General features: G+C 42.3%; 1 protein-coding gene across 1 annotated transcript in view; it reads left to right on the top strand.

The window, feature by feature from the left end:
- The window catches only part of LOC124796062 (transcription termination factor, mitochondrial), a 60,656-nt gene extending 54,846 nt beyond the window's left edge, over positions 1-5,810 (top strand). Inside the window, 1 exon segment of the mRNA XM_047260150.1 lies at positions 5,380-5,810. Within this exon segment, the coding sequence (XP_047116106.1) occupies positions 5,380-5,743 (364 nt within the window). The 3' untranslated portion in view covers positions 5,744-5,810.
- Positions 5,811-23,822: the final 18,012 nt, after the last annotated feature.

The following is a 23,822-nucleotide window of genomic DNA, read 5'->3' as shown; positions in this document are numbered from 1 at the left end:
GGAGGCTGAACTGCTTAATAACCCTGGGTTCGGTGTGGGGCGGCGGAGGGGTGAAGTGGACTGTGGTAGTCGTCGTGGGGTTGCGGACCACTGCGGCTGTGGCAGGGACGGAGCCTCTCCGTCGTTTATAGGCCCCCGGTTAACATACAATACAATACAATACTTTTAGAAAATAGTCTCAGTCTTTATTGAACAGCCAAACAGACCAGCACTTTTCAGAAGAAATACTTCAAAGCGTAAGTTGGGACGTGTCAGTGGATGGAGAGGGGCTACAAAAAATACCAAGAGAAAGAAAAGAATGGGACATAAAACAGGGGATGAAACTTTAAGGTAGTTAGAATGGAGGGGTAGTTTATTGGCACAAATGTAAACTGAACTTCCTGTCTCCTTATAAATGGTTCAAATGGCTCTGAGCACTATGGGACTCAACTGCTGAGGTCATTAGTCCCCTAGAACTTAGAACTAGTTAAACCTAACTAACCTAAGGACATCACAAACATCCATGCCCGAGGCAGGATTCGAACCTGCGGCCGTAGCGGTCTTGCGGTTCCAGACTGCAGCGCCTTTAACCGCACGGCCACTTCGGCCGGCCTGTCTCCTTATATTTAGAATACTGAAACACTGCACGACAAAGTAGCCTCTAAATTTTTCAGACCACAGATTAGTTTCTCAAATGCAGGCAGGGATGTCACACAACATGCATTTCATATCCCCTAGTGCAAAGGGTTGTGCAGATGAAACTAACAATGTTACTAGTGACATCTCTTACACTTATACTTTTATAGTTGATCTAGAACTGTAATGTTAAATATGTACAATGAGCTTGCATATTCTGCTTTGTTGTACCAATGTCTTTTACAGTAATTCACCAAGTACTGAAAACGACAAGATTGCCAACTGCATACTTTAGTTTATATGAAACCACCATCTAAAATTAGTCACAGAACTTAGACAATTGCTATAGTTCATATATGTTAACACCTCCCCCCCCCCCCCCCCCCCCCACCGCGCACACACGACACACACACACACACACTCACACACACACACACACACACACACACACAACCCTTTTTAACTACAGTATTCTACTTCTGCCCATACAACTGTGAGGTGCAAGAAAATAAAGTTGCAAGCTCATTACAAAATTTTCAGAGCTATCTTAAAAATATGAGCCCTTAGCATTAATGCTGATTAATCAGGAAGGTAGCGCATTGTATTGTATGTTAACCGGGGGCATAGAAACAACAGAGAGGCTCCATCCCCACTGCAGACGTAGTTGTCCACAATCCCATGATGACTACCGCAGTCCACTTCACCCTTCTGCTGCCCCACACCGAACCACTCTTTCAGGGTTATTGCGCGGTTTGGCTCTCGGTGGACCCAACTTTCAGAGATATCTTAAAAATATGAACCCTCAGCATTAATGCTGATTGATCAGGAAGGTAGCACGTTGTATTATTTGTTAACTGGGGGGCCTAGAAACGACGGAGAAGCTCCGTCCCTGCCGCAGCCACAGTGGTCCACAACCCCAGGACGACTACCACAATCCACTTCACCCCTCTGCTGCCCCCCACTGAACCACTCTTTCAGGGTTATTATGCGGTTTGGCCCCTGGTGGACCCCCACAGGGAACATCTCACACCAGACAAGTGTAACCCCGATGTTTGCGTGGTAGAGTTTTGGTGGTGTACGCGTATGTGGAGAACTTGTTTGTGCAGCAATCACCGGCATAGTGCAGCTGAGGCGGAATAAGGGGAACCAGCCCACATTCTCCAAGATAGATGGAAAACCGCCTAAAAACCATCCACCGGACCTCGACACAAGTCTGCCTGGCAGATTCGTGCTGGCGACCAGGCGCTGCTTCCCACTCAACCAGGCAGGCGAGGTAGCATATAGTAAGCAAGAAAATCAGAGATCTTCACAGAATTATTTAATGAACCTATAAATTGGAATGACTCACTGGAAATGTTGCCAGTAGATATGTGCACATTCATTTTAACCATCTTAAGAGTTAAACAAGTGAAAAGTTGCTATGCTTTCATGGAGGATGTAGTTTTCCTCTCAGTAAATATTAATGTATATAATGTGACCGCTTATCCTACTCCAACAAATCCCCGTTGATCTAATAGATTCTTCAACCATTAATGAGACAGGGCTCAATTAGAGAATTAAAAAATTACAAGGCACATGACAAAGACCTAATTTGTGCAGAAATGTGTAAAGTGCAGGAAAACTGGCATGCATAAATCTTCACCATCATCTAGTCAAAATGTGGATCATAGAGAAAATTCCAGTGTGCTGGACCACAGGAATAACCCACCCATTACTGTAAAAATGTGTTAAAACCAAACCAAGCAATTACAGAGGAGTAAGCAATTTAGACTACCAATTTAAAAAAATTGTGCACAGTTTACAAGATCAAAAACACACAGGGAACTGCAAACAGTGCCAATGTTAACATCACTATTTGAAAGTGCAATTGTAGCTCGATTAAAATACCTTTGTGATTGACAATTAGCAAATCAATTAGCACAGGACAATAACTAAGTTTTCAAAGTCGTTTTTGTGTCGTCATTGACACTGTGGTATCTTGTACCATGGAAAGCAAGGGAGAGGATGCTGTTTGGTGGCTGATGTTCTCTTTGTACAACACGAACTGCACACATGTATTAACAGCAGTCTGCCTTTACCAGGACAGAAAGCTACTTATCTTTAATCTAATCCATGTGTTGTGGTACAAACTCTTCTGTACTATAGTTCAATTCTTTTATCTTGGCGGTTCGCACATGCCCGCCCAGACGCGGGAGATTGCTGCGTTGCCAGTTGTACGCGCCAAGAGGAGCAGCGCCATAGTATAGTTCGCAAACTCACGTTTAGAGGGGAGCGCGCAGTTTATGAAGTAAAGCCACCACGTCCGCATTAACTCTTTCGCTGCTACAGAGACGTGCTCCCCGCATTCCACGATGTGTGCGATTTTGTCATCATTGCACTGTTCGCCTGTGCGGACACATGGTGTTTCGACTGCTTTGACACACTTTATCATTTGATTTCACAAAAACTATTTGCCCCAAAAATTTTTTTTACACACCATCTTGACTGATACCTTCCCCTCATAAATGACTTAATTTTGTTTCGATGTTCAACGCAGTTATTGTGCAGCATTAGATGTAGTAAACCATTGCATGAAATTTTGAAGAGTTTACAGAGGTAAAAGTCCATAGCGTATACTTTCCGTATGGTCGATGTTAGTTGCCACTAGAAATTTCAAAAAATTACATTTGAACGAATAAAATTTATGAAGTAAGATACTTCGATATTGTTTTTAAAATAAAGAAAATATTAAGCACTGATCAAGGTTTGAACTCAGAACCTACCACTTAGTAGCCATACACTTTAACCATTACGCTAACGCAGCTCGTCATTCAGTGAATCTCTCAGAGGACTTTAAAACATCACGCAAAATACCGACAAACACTGTTGGTATGATTATGAATTACTCACGTTTCGTCGAATTACAATAGGAAATAAACAATTACCGTTGATCTTTATTGCGAAAAAGCAGTTAGTGAGAATGATACAAACACCTTTCCTTGCTATCGCCTGAATTAGGGGGCTTATTGCTTGTTTGGTTTAATTAATTAATAGAATATGGAGCAATTGGTATAAAGAATGCTTTTTCCAAACTGTCTATAAAAGAAAGTCTGCTATCAAGACATTGCTTTTGTTCAATTACATTATTTATGATTGAACGTTTCTAAAACTGAAGACACTCGTCCGTGCTCTGCACTGCAATCGAGCTCTGGCAACGTCGTTCTCTGTTCGTTGGCTGACTGTGTTTTGTGACATCAGATGTGCAGAACGAACCTAAACTCGGCCGCCGTCATAAATGACGTGCACTTTAGTCCACGTTAGCCTCACCACTGGTGAAGTACAAGTCCCACTATGCACACTACTCTGGTCGCTAGGTACTGACTGACTGTGAGCTAGAGACTGAGACTGACTGACTGACTGCGACTGCATCTCCGACTGCGACTTACTGAGTGACTGTCTCTGACTGACTGACTGGCCCTCCGGTCTGCTGTGGTGATCTAAATACTGGCAGTTAAGAGGGCATTGGTGGCGCGTTGCATGTGAGTCTATCTTTCAGCTCTCTCCTGATAGGTGCACTTGATTCAGTGCCTATTATCGATCTTCTTGCAACCTCTTTGCCGACCGGTGTGCTGGCGGCAGCTTATGCCAGCACAAGGGTCACTAAAAGGTGCATATTATGTACTGAAATCAGTTTCTTGGAGCATTTTGAAACACCTTTTATTCTGGAAAATTATACCCATTTTGGAGAACAAAAATCTCGTCTATAGGAATCAACATGGATTCTGCAAACAGTGATTTTGTAAAACTCGGCTCCATCTATTTGTGGCCATATTGATGCCATGTTCTTGTCTATTTGAAAAAGTATTCAGTAAAGTTTTGTACTGTCATTAAGTTAACAAAATACAAGCTTATGTAATAATGGATCATCTTTGAGACTATATGCAGGTCATCCAGTATATGAAATGGAACATTGTTCTTGATGGTGCGATATTGTCATTTCCCCAAGTGCCATTATTATTATATTACTTAGAACAGATAAAATACAGAAAGATGTTCTTCAATCGGTAGTAAGCTACTACAGTAACAATCTCTTGTTATAGTAATGGTTATATTTGGTGGTGCAACAGTCAAGATTTTGTAGTTGTCACTAAATCTAGTTTAATCTTCAATTTTTTGACAAATGGTATATCATTCAGACTATTCATGAGTGAAGTTTCCTCATGCAAACAGTCCATTACTAAAGTGTTTGAGAAACAGGGATGGAAGACAAGACACTTGTTACCGCGTGTTAAACATATATGTTTTCTGTAATAAGTTGAGAGATATGGACTTGATAGACCTGTTGTTATTGTTACTGACACGTTAATATTTTGTAATTTTATTGTCGTTATAAACATTCATCTGAAAACTGTCCGCCCATGGTAGCTGAATGGTCAGCACGACAGAATGTCATGCCTAACGGCCCAGGTTCGATTCCCGGTTGGGTCGGAGATTTTCTCCGCTCAGGGATTTGGTGTTGTGTTGTCCTTATCATCATTATTTCATCCCCATCAACACACAAGTCTCTCTGAAGTGGCATCAACTCAAAAAACTTGCACCAGGTTAACGGTCTACCCGACGGGAGGCCCTAGCCACACGGCATTTCCATCTGAAAACTATGAACAGTCACAGGGGTACAGATTCACAATATGAGACTGATCACTGCAATGGTATGACACAATATTTTAGCAGGAATGTGTATTTATGTGCTGAGATAGTAACGATAAATCTTTCTTCTCCTTACAGGACACTGAGGCGTCATGTACAGCATCGCATCCTCCTAGCACCTCACTCTACAGTTATTGACTACCTTAGTGAGCGCCTGGAGTGTACTCCTGAACATGCTTCTTACATAATGAAGAGAGCTCCAGCATTGCAGCGAACACATATTTCAAAATTGAAGAAAATGATAGATTTCCTTTATGCGGAAGGATTCTCAGCAGAACAGATACGTCAGATTCCACGAGTTTTGTGTCATAGTCCTGAGACTGTAAAAATCCGCTTGAAGGAGTTAAGAATGTTGGGATACAATCCATCATCTCTTACTGTTCTTTGCAAAAGTAAACGAATATATAACAGTTTTGTAAATAAATTGTTGCAGAAGTGCTGACATAATTTATATTTGTATAATGATATTGCATATCAGTTGTGAGATTTTTTTTATGAAATACACAAATTTTCCTGAAATTTTTTTTGTTGTTTTGTTTGTTTGTTTGTTTGTTTTTACCTAAAACATTGGGATTTTGCTACTTCAGGATCTGATAAGGCCATGGCTCTCTATATAAATAACTAGTTAGAATTCCTATTTCTTAATCGTTTGCTCTTACAGTTGTAGAAATCATGACATAACATGAAGTTAAGACATTGGTTTTATCTGTCAGTACATCTGTGATCCTTGTGATGTGTTGATCTGCTGTCATGAAAGGTGACTCTCTTTTCCAAGAAGCACAAATTATCAGTGTTTGCTTAGTAGATGGATATCAGACAACATCCACGGATCCTCTAGGGCTATGCATAGCTGCTGCACTGTGTTCATGGGAACACTTAGTATATTTAAAAGACTAGTGGGAAAAAACTAAAGTTACCAATAGAGACAAGAGGGCGTGAAAGAGAATTGCTAATTCCAGAAACAAGAACACTATCACAAAAGAGACTACGAAGCATAATGTGCATTTTATCTTTTGTGCTGCATATTATTGCTGATTTTGGTGACCAAACAATGAGAACCAACTTTGCACACTTCTACCGATTTATGTTCAGGAGACTAATACTGTTCAGCAGTCCTACACACAAGCAAGGTGGCACACTAAACTTCCATTCAGGAGAAGCAAACCTCATATCCTCACTTAAGCGTCTAGATTTAGGTTTCCTGTCATTTGTCTAACATTCTTAACAGGCTGACTGCCATAGCCTAAATGAGTAAACCGCTCCCAGAAGCCATATGAAGCAGTACATACAGTTTGATTCATTATTTCATCTATAGTCCATCTGTATCATCGAAACTTTAAAAAAATGTTGCTTGGCGGGAAAATGGAGTCTACAAGTTATCTTACAGTTGGTGAACAGAGAAGGAAGTTCAGCTCAGATGCCAACTACAAGATAACTCATCAACAATTATCTTGCATATTTCAAAGCATGTTCAATAATATGATTCACATCTTTGTTGTAACTGCATTAGTAGTTGTTCAGACATGATAATGATATGTATCATTACTGGTGTTCAATTTTCCTTGTAAAATGGCTAGTAATAAGAGGAAATAGTCAGGTAGAACTTGAACAGCCAGCTTCTGTTAAAGAATTGGGATGGGATGAGTTTATTGACATTTTCTTGAATGGTGGAAGTCTCTATGAACCATCTTCACCTGAGCATTCAAGTGAGGGTTTAGATGCTGACAACAGTGAATTCAATGAAGAAGATGAGCAGGTTGGTCCAACAGCAGGCACTACAAATAACAGTGATGAGTGGAGTGACATTCCTCAAGACTCATCAGTATTTGTGTTCAGTGAGAATGTGGTATTGAAATTAGACCTACAAAATTTTGGCATCAATGCACTTGTTGACTTTTTTTCTGAAGAGTTTCTAATGCCATTATGTGAATAAATTAACCTATATGCAAGCCACGAAGGAGAAAAGTGTGGGAGGAGAAGACCGACCAGGGTCTCGAGGTGGGAGATACAGATGTTGTGGAAATGAAAGTATTTCTGGGGCTGTTGCTGCACATGGGACCTTGTTGTATTCCATTGATAGTACAAGTCCTTTTCACAGTGTCATGTTCAGGATATCTATCATGAGTAGAAACAGATTTCAGGTTTTATTGAGATGTTACATTTCTCAGACAACTCATTGCAATCCAGTGACTGGCTCTGCAAAATTAGACCAGTTTTTTACCATTTCAATAGCATTATAAACAATAATTATGTCCTGGACAAGAGTCTCTGCACTGACAAATCAATGGTTTTGTGACACGGCTGTCTGTTTCTCAGAGGCAGTATATCAAGAACAAGAAACAAGAGTATGGTGTAAAACTTCATGAAATCTGTGAATCAAATGGTGTGGTTCTCAATATAAAAATCTACTGTGGCAAGTCATAGGAGAAGGCTGAGATGCGTCATGCATCCGAAGTTGTTTTACATCCAATGGAAGCTTTCTTGAATGAAGGATATATGCTTCAAAGGGACAATTTTTATGATTCTCACCTTTAAAACTGTTGTCAACTTACAAAAATTATGTGTGTGGAACATTGCATAACAACAGAAAGGAGAACCCTGAATTGTTACTATTAAAGTGAAGAATGATCAGATGGTGTGCAAAAGAAATGACAGTGTCGTTGTTTGCAAATGGAAGGACAAATGGGATGTCCTGATCATTTCTAATACGGAAAAAGTTCTTGATAAAAATGGCAAAGTTGCCTTGAAACCATAGGGAACCTGTTTACAAACTACAACAATGACATGGCAGGCATTGATCAGTTGGATCAAATACTCTCATATTATTCAGGATTGTAAAAAACTGTTAGATGGCAGAAAAAGCTTGCTCTATACGTAATAAAAATTTATCTGCACAATGTCCACCAGATTTATAATCAAACAGCAGGAAGGAGAATCAAGTCTATAGGTTTTAGAGAAAAAATTATTCAGATTGAGGATAAGATGACAGACACCCAGAAGAAAATCATGACAGATGGCAGCTTTCATTATTTGGAAGCAATATCTTCCACTGAGAAAAAAGTGTGGCCAACATAGCCATGCAGAGTATGCCTGTAAAAAAAGGAATGCCATGAATTATAGTATTTTTGTCCCACTTCTGAAGAAAAACCAGTTCTTTGCATGGAAAAATGCATCAGAACATATTGTCAATTAAAATAAAATAAAACTGTGTTTTCATTACCATTAGCAACACAAAGTATACATTTTACATCTAAAGTTAAAATATTTGAATGCACTTTTCTGTTAGTTTATTCCAAGTGTGAAAATAAAAATTCTGTTCTAGCACATCCAGATAATTTACTGTACCTGTCCCTGACACTCGAGACCTGTAAATCATGCATATTTGCTACGAATGTTTTCATATCTGACTTTATGCAGAAACTCGTTTTCTACAAGTTAACTTGTAATGGGCGGATACACATTTTACAAGACTGGAGTAGGAAATGCAGGGTAGGGGGAGTGGACTGGTCACGCACTTAGGTCTCTGGGGCAAGAGGTTGGGAATGGAAGTGGCATAGGAATGGACCAGGATGTGTAGATTGAGTGGGTAATGGAACACCTCTTTAGGATGGGTAGGATGGCCCTCATTTCCAGACCTCATGATAAATAATAAAAGCCCAGTTCTTCCAGTGCAGGGGTGGTGGGAGGATTAGGAGTGTGTGAAGATATCACATGGGGAACCTGTTTACAAACTAAGTTTAGAGGACATTGCCTGTATGTGAAGGCCCTTGTGAGACTTTCAGCAAACTGGTCCAGGGAATTCTTGTCACTGTGTGTACACTGTCCACAAGTGGTCAGGCTGAACAGAAACAAGTTTTTGGTGTGGAAGGTGTGACGGCTTTTGAAATGCAGGTACTGTTGTTGGTTGGTGGTCTTTGTGGACAAAGGTGTGGATGGAGTCATGAGAGAGGTGGATGTCAACCATCAGGAAGGCAGCATGCTGGTTGAGGATGACCAGGTGAAGCAGATAAGTGAGGTGTTAAGGTTGTGGAGAAAGGAGGATGTGTGTCTTGGCCTTGAGTACATATCATGAAGATATCATCAGAAAGGGGTTTGTGGTTTTGGGAAGCAAGGAAGGTTTCCAGATGACCATAAAACGGTTGGGATAGGCAGGCACCATGCGGGTGCCTACTGCTGAGCTACAGACTTGTTTATATACTCTCCTTAAAGTTGAAGTACTTGCGTGAGAGTATAAAGTTGGTAAGGTGTATGAGGAATGAGGTTGTGAATTTGGACACTGGGAGAGGTAGTGTTCTATTGTGGCAAGGCCATGGTCATGGGGGATGTTGGTGTATAGGAAGGTGGTATCAGCAGTGACAAGTAGGGATCCAGGTGAGAAAGAAGGGGGGAGGGGGGGTTGGAGAGTTGGCAGAGGAAGTGGTCAGTATTTTTGATGTGAGAGGCTAGCCTTTGGGCAACTTGTTGGAGGTGTTACTCAACAAAGGTGGAAATTCTTTCAGTAAGAGTCCAAATACCAGCTACAATAAGATGTCCAGAATTGTTGGGTTTGTGAATTTCCAGGAACTTATAGAAGTTGCTCGTGCATGGTGTCATTGAGTAAGAAGGGAGATGGCCTCAGGGGAGAGCTTGTGGGATGGGCCTAAGAATTTCAGTAGGGACTGGAGGTTATTTTGGAATTCTGAGATGGGATAACTGTGCCAGCGCGTGTAGTTGGAAGAGTCAGACAGTAGGTGAAAGTCTTCTGTCAGGCAGTCGATGTGACTCACCATGACAATGATGAATGGTGGAGCCTTTGTTTGAAGATAAGACTGTTAAATCAGGATGAGTTTACAGATTGAGAATGGCTGTCCTCCTCTCTTCTGCTGAGAGGCTTGTGTTCTTAAAGGACCTAGGGAAAGATGGTGAGGCCAAGTTGGAGGTAACGAATTCTTGGAAACTGACCAGGGGACATGGTGTGATTAGGTGGAAGGTCATGATTGGATTGTGGTATGAACTGGGAGAGGCAACATCCAGTGTGGGGTTTGAATGGCAGTGCTTGGAGGGATTGGTGGCAAAGAAGTGTTTCCAGTGTAGGGATCGGGCTAAGGAAAGTTGGTCTTTTACAAGTACAACATGGTTAAACTTGAGCGTGGTCCTCAATAAAACTGTTCTGTTGATTTAACCAGTTCAGTTAATGTAATAATATTTATCTGATCTATTACAATCTTTTATTTATTATAATGGCAGATTCTATTGGTCTTTGTCCATAGTATATTGGCAGAATCCGTCTTGTGTATATCATTGCTTTTAAGTAATTTCACACAAACATAAATTCCTTTTTTGTGCTCAGATGCTAGTATCCTTTGTCCAGAAATTGCTCATGCTTCGTGTGCAGTATACGGACTAACCACAAAGGGAGCTGATTATCCAGTTGAACCTCTCTTTTGACAAGTCAGGGCTAGTAATTGTCTTGACTACTATAATAAGTTAAGCTAACCTCCATTTACAAGAAATATCTAAATAACAAGAGCATTCAGTAAATTCAAAACAATACAAGCTCCCTTGTACAAAACCAAAAATTGTTATTACCACCCAGTAGAAAATCATGTAAGCCCTCACCAGATTTGATCACTTAATAAGTGAAAACTACAAAACCCATTACAAAATATAGCACACCATATCACATTAAATATTCATCCAAAATTTTCTTGGGTAAACACAAACACTGGCATTAATTATAGCATGTCTGTCATAGTGTAACACTCTTATAGAATGTTCTGTTTCCTCCAGTAGTTCAGCTACTATTAGCACTACCATATCTGCAGGACTCTGTAATCTGGGTAAATCCCAATCAGAAAAGCAGTATTTATCTATAGATGGGAAAGTATTGTGTATCTGCACAGTGTACAAAGACCATGGTAATTACCAATAAATTGGCATTTCCCTGCAGCAAGGAAAGAAAGTGGGCTTGAAGTGTTATGTCTGTTTAGGCAATCAACATTTCACACTCCTTGTGTAGTACAAGGAAAGACGATCATGACAGAATAATATTAAATTGGGAATAAGTCATGGAACATAAACTGAGTTTGTATGTGCAGACATTAAACAGGAGGTGTGAAATACAAGAAAACAGCAAGGTGTGACGATAAGTAAATGGCTTCACCTGCTGTGGGCAACATCTTTTACATTTTGGCATTGCGGCTTGGTGGTGGCTAAACTGTCAAGGAGCGACCACTCTCTCCAAGAATGAAAACAAAAGACAAGATGGTTTTGTAACAAATCTAACATATTGTAATCTTGGATGTCATGTTAAGCCTTGGGGGCGTATGTGTTGTATGAAAGTTGTGTTCTAATGCAGAATAATTTATTTATACATTCATTTGTTGTTGTTGTTGTTGTGGTCTTCATCCAGAGACTGGTTTGATGTAGCTCTCCATGCTACTCTATCCTGTGAAAGCTGCTTCATCTCCCAGTACCTACTGCAACCTACATCCTTCTGAATCTGTTTAGTGTATTCATCTCTTGGTCTCCCTCCACAATTTTGACCCTCCATATTGCCCTCCAATACTAAATTGGTGATCCCTTGATGCCTCAGAATATGTTCTACCAACCAATCCCTTCTTCTAGTCAAGTTGTGCCACAAATTCCTCTTCTCCCCAGTTCTGTTCAATACCTCCTCATTAGTTATGTGATCTACCCATTTTATCTTCAGCATACTTCTGGAGCACCACATTTCGAAAGCTTCTATTCTCTTCTTGTCTAAACTATTTTAGTATGTAGGGAAGTGGGAGGAATGACAACTTTTGAAAGATGGGTTTGCAAGAATCAGTTTGTCGAGCATGTTCCATTGCTCTTAGTTCTTTTCTGGGTTAGGAAAATGAGTGAACTAGGTATTTTACTACTCCAGAATATAATTCCGTACAGCAGAATGCTATGAAATTGAGCAAAGTAGGCAATTCGGATAGTGCTAAAACTTGCTTCAACAGAGAGTAACCATAGATTATAACATACTTTATTTAGTGTTCCAATTACTTTGTGTACATGTGCATGCATGCAATTGTAAGTTATTCTGAAGCCATATGCCTAAAAAATTTGTTTCCAGAGAAGATTAAATTTTGTTCTAATTTATTGTCACACTGGTGTATGCATCATCATTTAAGCAGAAATGTAGGGATGTTGCTTTTTTGTGTTTATCAGTAGTTTATTCTCTTCAAACCATCTGTTTAGTTGTGCTGTAGTTTTATTTACAGCTGCTTGTAGCCAGCTTGAGGTGTTTCCTGTAATAGGGATGCTTGTGTCATCTGCTAATGTGTAGGTCTAAATCATTTGTATAGAAGAGAAAGAGGACTGGCCCAAGAAAGGATTCCTGAAGGACACCTTTTTTTTAAATTTCTGCTTCTGAGAAACATATCCTACGACTTTCCTTTAGTTCAAGTTTTATATGGATTTTCTGTTTCCTGTTTGTCAAGTACAATATGAACCATTTTAGTGCAACGCCTCTAGTGCAAAATACTTGGAGTTTGTCCAACAGTATGTTGTGCTCCAGTATGTCAAAGGCTTTACTTAAGTCTAAAAAGATGCCAGTGGAACTTTGTTTTTTTTGTCCATTGTTTGCAGGGCATTGTGTATAAAATCACACACTGAAGAGCCAAAGAAACTGGTACATCCACATAATATTGTGTAGGGCCCCCGCGAGCACGCAGAAGCGCCGCAACATGATGTGGAATGGACTCAACAAATGTCTGAAGTAGTGCTCGAGGAAATTGATGTCATGAATCCTGCATGGCTGTCCATAAATCTGTAAGAGTACAAGGGGGTGGGGATCTCTTCTGAACAGCGCCATGCAAGGCATCCCAGAAATCCTCAATAATGTTCACGTCCGGGGAGTTTTTTGGCCAGCAGAAGTGTTTAAACTCAGAAGAGTGTTCCTGGAGCCACTCTGTAACAATTCTGGACATTTGGGGTGTCGCATTGTCCTGCTGGAATTGCACAAGTCTGTCAGAATGCACAATGGAAATGAATGGATGCAGGTAATCGGTCAGGACGATTATGTATGTGTCACATGTCAGAGCTGACGTATCAGTGGTCGCATATCACTCCAACTACACATGCCCCACACCATTACAGAGCTTTCACCAGCTTGAACAATCCCCTGCTGACGTGCAGGGTCCATGGATTCACGAGAGTGTGTCTATCCCGTATGAAATGTGACTTATCTGACCAGGCAATATATTTCCAGTCATCAACAGTCCAATATCAGTGTTGACGGGCCAAGGAAAGTTGTATGGCTTCATGTCGTGCACTCATCAATGGTACCTGAGTGGGCCTTCGGTTCCGAAAGCCCATTTCGATGATGTTTTTTTGAATGGTCCACACGCTGACATTTGTTGATGGCCCAGCATTGAAATCTGCAGTAATTTGCGGAAGGGTTGCATTTCTCTCACATAGAATGATTCTCTTCAGTCATTGTTGGTCCCTTTCTTCCAGGATCTTTTCCCAACCAGTGATGTCAGAGATTGGATGTTTTATTGGATTCCTGATATTCACGGTACGTTCATGAAATGGTTGTATAGGAAAATCCCCACTTCATTGCTACCTCGGAAATGCTGCGTCTCATTGCTCATGCACCAACTGTAACACTGCATTCAGACTCACTTAAATCTTGATAACCTGCCATTGTAGCAACAGTAACCGATTTAACAACTGAACCAGACACTTGTCTTATATAGGCTTTGCTGACTGCAATGCCTTATTCTGCCTGTTTACATATCCCTGTATTTGAATACGCTTGCCTATACTACTTTCTGTAGTGCTTCGGTGTAGATGGCAATAGTTGCTAATTTATTTTTCCTAAATCTATGCTGAGTATCAGTGAGAATTTTGTGTTTCTCTAAAAATTTCATTAGCCTCTTATATATTACTTTTTCTATGATTTTACTAAAGCCTGATCATAAGGCATCTGGTCTATAGTTTTCTTTATTTCATTTGCCTCCTTTCTTATGAATTGGGACCACTTTAGCAATTTTTAAACAGTCTAGAAATGTGCCTGTAGAAAGATGAACTGACCTTATCTGCAAGAGGCAGTGAAATGTTTCTAATACTTTGTTTTATGATGCAATCAGGAATACCATCAATCCCTGATGATATTTTCTTAAGAGTTGATGCAACGCAGTTGATTTCCACTGGAGTTGTTCCACAGACCTAGATTGAAGAGGAACATGGCTGCATTTCCTTTTTTTGTTTCTTTCTAGTATCTGTTTTGTCACTGACTATTAAATTATTTGTGATATATGCTTAGTAACACTAATTCACAAGACATTCTGATGATCTGTACACTCACTGAACGAAATATATACTTATAAAAGGAAAGTAGTGGACGTGCTTTTTCATGGTGTAAGTTATCTTCTTTTGCTCTCATAACAGCTGCAGAACGTGAAGACATCAAGCCCTTCTTCAGCTATACGCGGGATTTCAGGAGCACTGATTAGCAGGCCCTCTACTTCAAGAGAATCAACTACAGTGACCAGATTTTTTTAAATAATAATAAAAAGGGCGAATAATTCAGATATTACGTCGGGTAACAGATCTCATTAAGTTTTCAGACTCAGCTTCAACTACAAGGAGCGAGCCAGCGGCTACATAAAACCCTAAACTATCAAGAAAAGCACTTCATTTGAGTCCCAGCGTACAGGACGTGGTGCATTGGTGCAAAAGGAAGAAAATAAAAACTATAAATTTACAAAAACTTGAAATTCAACGTGATAAATAACGGCTTTTTTGAAAACAACACGGACTAAACAAAAGGAGAAACTATAAGTGAACAGATGTAATTATATTGTCTAAAATTGTTAACGATTCGTTCAGAAGAATGCGGAAAGGACTATTCGAACAATTCACGAAATCTGAAGACAAACCGTACTTACACAATTGTGGCATAAGTACTCCGGCAACTTAAATTTATGTGTCGATCAAACAACGCCGATATGCGAATAATATAGTGTTTTAACTATGACGGACTAATTTCTCGGAGAGTTTGGAAGAGAAGAATTTTTCGGCGGGTTCGGCGAAGATTTCGAATCCTGACATCGGCGGGGACGCACGCAGCAGCTGACAGTGCAAAGCCCTGTGGCCTGTGTCATTTCTGTTCTCGGTCCAGCTGAACGACACAGTGCAGTCTACCTATCGCTGTGTTCGAGACATCGGCTGCGCCGGGCGGTGCAAATCATCATGGTACATCATCACATACACGTCCGCCCCGATAGTGCCGGCACGGTAGCTCAGCGTGTTCGGTCAGAGAGCTGGTTGGCATCTGTAATAAAAAAAAACTGAGCGAAAGGATCAACAACGAACTTGAACGGATGTTGTCGCGCAGGTCACCCAAGGTGGCTTTGAATGTAATAAGACCTGCACCAAGGCGGCCGGACCTGCTCCGCAAAGGGCCTCCCTGCCAATGACGCCAAACGCTTATTTCCATTTCTACTGCCACATACATGTGTTTGCATCGGCTATACGACGAAAGAGTGCAATTCGACATGTTAGACTGTGGTTCGACGGAAGGGGTAGGCTGTTTAGAAAATACGGAAAACCACTTTGAAAACTTTTTTTTGTCTAAGTAGTAACACAGTGCTGTAGTGTTATCGCGTTCAAGAAAACTATGCAGTAACCATTTATTAGCATAATGGAGGGTACATGACAGATGATATTTGCGTTGTATGCCCGTAATTACTAGAAAAACGGCCGCAGAAGCTCCAGAATGGTTTGAAGGTTTATTATAACGAATGTCTGAGGAAATGAATTATAATTTTAAGAAATTATCTGACAAAGTAGATTCAATAAATAAGAAACTGTCTGACACTAGGAAGGAATTATGTGGCAAAGTAGATTCTAATATCAAGGAACTATCTGACGAAGTCGAGTATAAAAGTAATAAACTGTCTCTCAAGGTAGAAAATACGAAAGAAGAACCAAAATTAGAGGTAACAGAACACGTCAAACAGGAAACTGCCTCAGTAGTTGAATGAGATCAATAGCCAATGTGATTTAAGTCGCTAGGAAGTAAAAGAGCAGTTCATGGAATTAGATGGTAAAGTTAACAAAGTAGGCCAGTTTACCGTTGGAGAGCTCAAGAAGGTTAAAGAGCAAATCTCAGAGGCGAAAGTAGGTGTAACTGTTTTAGAACACTGCAAAGAATTCAGAGAAATAGTTAACACACCTGAAACACCATCTAATTCGGTGGAAACGATTACACGATTTTCTACATTTTACCGTAGAAGAGGAAGTAGAATCACTTAATACTAATACTCTTTGTAAGGCAGATGCTGAAGAACAGTTAAAAGAGTTAACGATACGATGGGAGCCTATTGAGAACTCTAAGCAGGAAATCCGTAGGAAGGCAGGTGTAAATAACGCGGGTCATCGATTAGTGCATTAGGGCAGTTACAACTGGGAATCAGTATGAATTTGTGGCGTCTCTGGCACAGTACTAGTATTCAAAGAACTGTGACTGACGCCTGAACAACAGGGACTTACATGCATAGAGAACAGAAACTAGTGCGTTGAGAATGGCTAGCTGCTAGCCGAAATCTGGATTTGCGTTATAAAATCTAAAAATGGACGACTGATTGCTGCACCCTATAATTTATATGCTTTTAGTAACCTTAAAACTGCCCTCGCCAAAACCGTTACACTCGCCCACCCAGATCCTGAGCCCCATGCTTTGATCAAGACTGATGCCAGTGACTCAACTGTGGGCGCTGTTTTACAACAGCACACTGCCGACTCAACCCACTGCTCCGCTTCTTTTCCAAGAAACTGACTTAAGAGCTAGTGTAAGTGGTCGGCATTCGATCATGAGCTTCTCACTGTGTACGAGGCGATTAAACACTCCCGTAATGACCTCAAGGGGTGACCTTTCACGATCTACTCAGATCACAAGCCTCTTGTGGACGCTGTTCGTAATCTGGTTAAGGACCTTCTGCTGAGGCGTTTCCGTCATATGGCCTACATCTGTCAGGACTCTTCTGGCCCATCCTATATCCGCAGCACGAGGAATGTTGTGGCAGACTACCTATGCCGCATATGCGTGCTAACTGCACTGTTGAACCTGGAAGAGCTCGCCCAACTTGAGGCTGAAGACGACGATGCTCAGCGATTAATTTTGGACAATGAGTCATCGTTATCTGTCCAACCCCGTATCCTACAGCGGTCGACGACCCCGGTCCTTTGTGACATCTCTACAGCCACTCCCTGCCCCCTGGTCCCTACTGCTCTTCGGCATACTGCTTTGCACAGCTTGAACACAGGCCATGACGAGGCTGGTTACTGAGTGCTTCGTCTGGCCTGGCGTAAAGCATGAGTGCCACACTTGGACGTGCACCTGTGTACCTTGTCAGCATATCGAGGTCGGCAGGACGCTCAGCCTCCTTTAGGAAAGTTTGACGTTCCAAGAGGTTGCCTTCGGCACGTCCATATCGACATTGTTAGCCGCCTCCCCTCTTACGAGGGGTACAGTTACATCTTATCAATCATTGACCGCATAACCCGCTGGGCCGAGGCAGTCCCTCTTGTCGACATCACAGCCAAGACCATCGCTTGCTCTTTCGTATCTGCATGGGTCACACGATTCAGTTATTCCTTTCCCTCACTTATCATGGCTGTGCATTGTCTGCAGTGTTGCTAAATTTCACACCACAGCCTACCACCCAAAAATGAAAGGCTTGGACAAACGGTGGCGCCGGACTCTCACGGCCACGCTTATGTGCCACAGCGGATTATGGCCCAAGGCCCTCCCTTGGGTCCTGATGGGCAGGTGCTCAGCACATAAAGAAGACTGAAACACATCGCTCGCTGAGATTCTGTACGGTGAGCCCCTCCACCTTCCAGCAGAATTCGTGGAGGACTCGCCATCGGCCGATACTATGGACCTTCCAGCTCTGGGAGAGCGAGTTTGTGTGAATGTCACACACCTCCCCACCCTCCTGCCGCGTCCTCATTCCACCCTGCAAGTGTTCGTCCACAAGGACTTTGCATCTTGTGAATTTGTGATGCTGCACAATGACTCCGTGCGAGTGGCCTTGCAACCACCTTATTTGGGCCCTCACCAAGTGTTACGTCGAGGTGTGAACACATTCATAAATCATCTACATTGATGGCCACAGACTGTGTCTCTTAATCGCCTGAAACCAGCGTGGCCACTCTCTGATCTGCCTTCTGACGCTTCCGATCTGCCTTCCATCGTTGCCGCTCCGCCTCCCGATGCCGCCGACCTGCCTTCGACCGTCGTCTCTCTGCCTACACAGCATTTAGTGGCACGGGACTCTTGCTGCGCAGTCTTCGATGCACCTACTTCTCATGCCAGCTGCCATCTACAACTGCTGCGTTGGCATGACAACTATGATTTCAAGTGATGAAGCTTACCTCCACCGTGCTCTCCACACTACTGGGGGGGGGGGGGGGTCTGTGGCGTATCTGGTGCAGAGCACCCTATCTATGACTCTGATCTCTTTGATCTGCTTTGTTCTACGTCTCTCTCTGTGCCCAACTTGTGTGCTGCCATGTTTTGTTCTTCTTGCTTCATGTCTAATAAATTCATTTACAATATTTAAAGTATGTTGTTACCAATCACCATTACATGATAATCACAAATTTATCAAACCAATTTCTGAAATTCAGACCTGGTGGACAAGTTCACCTCACCTATTTTGTTTTAGAGTACCGTATTTTCTAGATCTTTACCAAAAACCTGATAGGAGAGCACAAAGATAGATATTCCCTTGAGTTATTTGATAGGTGATGCACCAGAATGGGGTACTGCTCATTCTGAGGATTTTTTTTATCTTGGGAGGATTTTAAGGAGAAATTAGGAGAAAATCTTGGTCTACTAGCATACAAGAGAAAGTGACAGTAGAGTTATTAGACGCGAAATACTATAATAACTCTTGGGGCCATTAAGTAGTATAAAAATGGCATATGACTCGTTCTAAATATTTAGATAAGCCTGTAGAGGAGTCCCATTTAATCAAAATATTGGTACGAATGTTACCATATTATGTATGAAAGGAAGTGTGCCACAGAGACTGGACAACAGTTAATGACTTATTAACTTTTGTTGAGTGATTAGATACACTGAACAAGTAGGGTTTTGGAGCATATACTGTATTCAAACATTATGAATCACCTCGAAGGGAACGATCTAGTGATACGTAATCAGCATGGTTTCAGAAAACATCGTTCTTGTGCAACGTAGCTAGCTCTTTATTCGCACGAAGTAATGGCCACTATCGACAGGGGATCTCAGGTTGATTCCGTATTTCTGGATTTCCGGAGGACTTTTGACACGGTTCCTCGCAAGCGACTTCTAATCGAGCTGCGGGCCTATGGGGTATCGTCTCAGTTGTGCGACTGGACTCGTGATTTCCTGTCAGGAAGGTCGCAGTGCGTAGTAATAGATGGCAAATCATCGAGTAAAACTGAAGTGATATCAGGTGTTCCCCAGGGAAGCGTCCTGGGACCTCTGCTGTTCCTGATCTATATAAATGACCTGGGTGACAATCTGAGCAGTTCTCTTAGGTTGTTCACAGATGATGCTGTAATTTACCGTCTAGTAAGGTCAACCGAAGACCAGTATCAGTTGCAAAGCGATTTAGAAAAGATTGCTGTATGGTGTGGCAGATGGCAGTTGACGCTAAATAACGAAAAGTGTGAGGTGATCCACATGGGTTCCAAAAGAAATCCGTTGGAATTCGATTACTCGATAAATAGTACAATTCTCAAGGCTGTCAATTCAAAACTAAGTACCTGGGTGTTAAAATTACGAACAACCTCATTTGGAAAGACCACATAGATAATATTGTGGGGAAGGCGAGCCATAGGTTGCGTTTCATTGGCAGGACACTTAGAAGATGCAACAAGTCCACTAAAGACACAGCTTAGATTACACTCGTTCGTCCTCTGTTAGAATATTGCTGTGCGGTGTGGGATTCTTACCAGGTGGGATTGACGGAGGACATCAAAAGGGTACAAAAAAGGGCAGCTCGTTTTGTATTATCACGTAATATGGGAGAGAGTGTGGCAGATATGATACGCGAGTTGGGATAGAAGTCATTAAAGCAAAGACGTTTTTCATTGCGGCGAGATCTACACTCCTGGAAATTGAAATAAGAACACCGTGAATTCATTGTCCCAGGAAGGGGAAACTTTATTGACACATTCCTGGGGTCAGATACATCACATGATCACACTGACAGAACCACAGGCACATAGACACAGGCAACAGAGAATGCACAATGTCGGCACTAGTACAGTGTATATCCACCTTTCGCAGCAATGCAGGCTGCTATTCTCCCATGGAGACGATCGTAGAGATGCTGGATGTAGTCCTGTGGAACGGCTTGCCATGCCATTTCCACCTGGCGCCTCAGTTGGACCAGCGTTCGTGCTGGATGTGCAGACCGCGTGAGACGACGCTTCATCCAGTCCCAAACATGCTCAATGGGGGACAGATCCGGAGATCTTGCTGGCCAGGGTAGTTGACTTACACCTTCTAGAGCACGTTGGGTGGCACGGGATACATGCGGACGTGCATTGTCCTGTTGGAACAGCAAGTTCCCTTGCCGGTCTAGGAATGGTAGAACGATGGGTTCGATGACGGTTTGGATGTACCGTGCACTATTCAGTGTCCCCTCGACGATCACCAGTGGTGTACGGCTAGTGTAGGAGATCGCTCCCCACACCATGATGCCGGGTGTTGGCCCTGTGTGCCTCGGTCGTATGCAGTCCTGATTGTGGCGCTCACCTGCACGGCGCCAAACACGCATACGACCATCATTGGCACCAAGGCAGAAGCGACTCTCATCGCTGAAGACGACACGTCTCCATTCGTCCCTCCATTCGCGCCTGTCGCGACACCACTGGAGGCGGGCTGCACGATGTTGGGGCGTGAGCGGAAGACGGCCTAACGGTGTGCGGGTCCGTAGCCCAGCTTCATGGAGACGGTTGCGAATGGTCCTCGCCGATACCCCAGGAGCAACAGTGTCCCTAATTTGCTGGGAAGTGGCGGTGCGGTCCCCTACGGCACTGCGTAGGATCCTACGGTCTTGGCGTGCATCCGTGCGTCGCTGCGGTCCGGTCCCAGGTCGACGGGCACGTGCACCTTCCGCCGACCACTGGCGACAACATCGATGTACTGTGGAGACCTCACGCCCCACGTGTTGAGCAATTCGGCGGTACGTCCACCCGGCCTCCCGCATGCCCACTATACGCCCTCGCTCAAAGTCCGTCAACTGCACATACGGTTCACGTCCACGCTGTCGCGGCATGCTACCAGTGTTAAAGACTGCGATGGAGCTCCGTATGCCACGGCAAACTGGCTGACACTGATGGCGGCGGTGCACAAATGCTGCGCAGCTAGCGCCATTCGACGGCCAACACCGCGGTTCCTGGTGTGTCCGTTGTGCCGTGCGTGTGATCATTGCTTGTACAGCCCTCTCGCAGTGTCCGGAGCAAGTATGGTGGGTCTGACACACCGGTGTCCATGTGTTCTTTTTTCCATTTCCAGGAGTGTATTTACGAAATTTCAGTCACCAACTTTCTCTTCAGAATGTGAAAATATTTTGTTGAGCCCAACCTACATAGGTAGGAATGATCATCAAAATAAAATAAGAGAAATCAGAGCTTGAACAGAAAGGTTTAGGTGTTCGTTTTTCCCGCGCGCTGTTCGGGAGTGGAATGGTAGAGAGATAGTATGATTGTGGTTCGATGAACCCTCTGCCAGGCATTTAAATGTGAATTGCAGAGTAGTCATGTAGATGTAGATGTAGATGTAGAAGGGAAAGGCCCTCCCTTGGGTCCTGCTGGGCACCTGCTCAGCACATAAAGAAGACTGAAAAATACTAGACTGGAATAGAAGGGAGAACCGATAGAGGTACTCAAAGTACCCTCCGCCACACACCGTCAGGTGGCTTGCGGAGTATGGATGTAGATGTAGAACATATGCCAGATGATAGCAGGTGAAGTAATAGCATGAATAATAAATGATTCCCAAACAAGTTCCTTAAGAAAGAAAATAATAATCTTTGCCAAGAGCAAAGAGAAAACAAAAATGGGAATACATCTACAAATGGGCAAAACATTTCCTACTCCCAACACAATAAACTGTATCAAAACAGCAATTGATCTTCATAAGTATTTGTGCTCTAAAGTGGTAACTAGTAGTGAGGACAACAGAACACGGGGAAATCAAAGAGGAACAGAGAATACAGTGATTGCGACACTTTACCCTATCTTGGAAAATGGAGAACGTCCTGGAACAAGGGCAACAACCCACAAAGTGATGAACAATTATTAGACCCATAAATAGAAAATGTAGTTTCCTTTACCCATAAGATACTTGCAGGAGAATGGTTATTAAAAGAAGAAGAAAGAGAAAAGGGGGATATTTAACCAAAACCCATGGTAATTTGGACAATTTATGGAAGATCCATAGATATTTATGTCGATTCAAGAATGTGAAATTTCTTTGGTTTCAAAAGAACTACGATATAAATAAGAACTATTATATTCATGCTTCGCATGCCTGTGAAGCATGAAACGAGAATACCTATCACCATTGGATAACATGAATTTTGGCAAACTTTATTAATAGTGGTGAATATAAGTTTACCTGTTACTTGGTATGTATTGGTTGTTAAATTACAAAGTAGGCCTAGTTGTAAATTTTGGAACCAATAGCTTATTTTGTAATTTCAATGGAAGCAGTAGTGAAATACCATTTAAGTTAGATGCTGAGATAAATCCAACCCTTATCTTAAACACGAAAATATGTTTGACTGCAACTGCTCAGTTAGTTTTGCAAGTTGAAATGGCAAATGACATACTAACTAATGAAAGACTTTTTTTTAACAAAGCTTATGAATTACAATATTTAACTACACAGCAAAAGCAAGAGTTATATAAAATTCTGACTAAATATAGTTGAATATAATAGAGGGAAACATTCCACGTGGGAAAAATATATCTAAAAACACAGATGTTGTGACTTACCGAACGAAAGTGCTGGCAGGTCGATAGACACACAAACAAACACAAACATACACACGAAATTCAAGCTTTCGCAACAAACTGTTGCCTCATCAGGAAAGAGGGAAGGAAAGGGAAAGACGAAAGGAAGTGGGTTTTAAGGGAGAGGGTAAGGAGTCATTCCAATCCCGGGAGTGGAAAGACTTACCTTAGGGGGGAAAAATGGACAGGTATACACTCGCACGCACACACATATCCATCCGCACATACACAGACACAAGCAGTCATTTGTAAAGGCAAAGAGTTTGGGCAGAGATGTCAGTCGGGCGGAAGTAAAGAGGCAAAGATGTTGTTGAAAGACAGGTGAGGTATGAGCGGCGGCAAATTGAAATTAGCGGAGATTGAGGCCTGGCGGATAACGAGAAGAGAGGATATACTGAAGGGCAAGTTCCCATCTCCGGAGTTCTGACAGGTTGGTGTTAGTGGGAAGTATCCAGATAATCCGGACGGTGTAACACTGTGCCAAG

This window comes from Schistocerca piceifrons, chromosome 4 (genome assembly GCF_021461385.2).
Source record: "Schistocerca piceifrons isolate TAMUIC-IGC-003096 chromosome 4, iqSchPice1.1, whole genome shotgun sequence".
Classification (NCBI taxonomy): Eukaryota; Metazoa; Arthropoda; class Insecta; order Orthoptera; family Acrididae; genus Schistocerca; species Schistocerca piceifrons.
The sequence above is the reverse complement of the archived record's forward strand: the minus strand, read 5'-3'. Positions and strand labels throughout refer to the sequence as shown.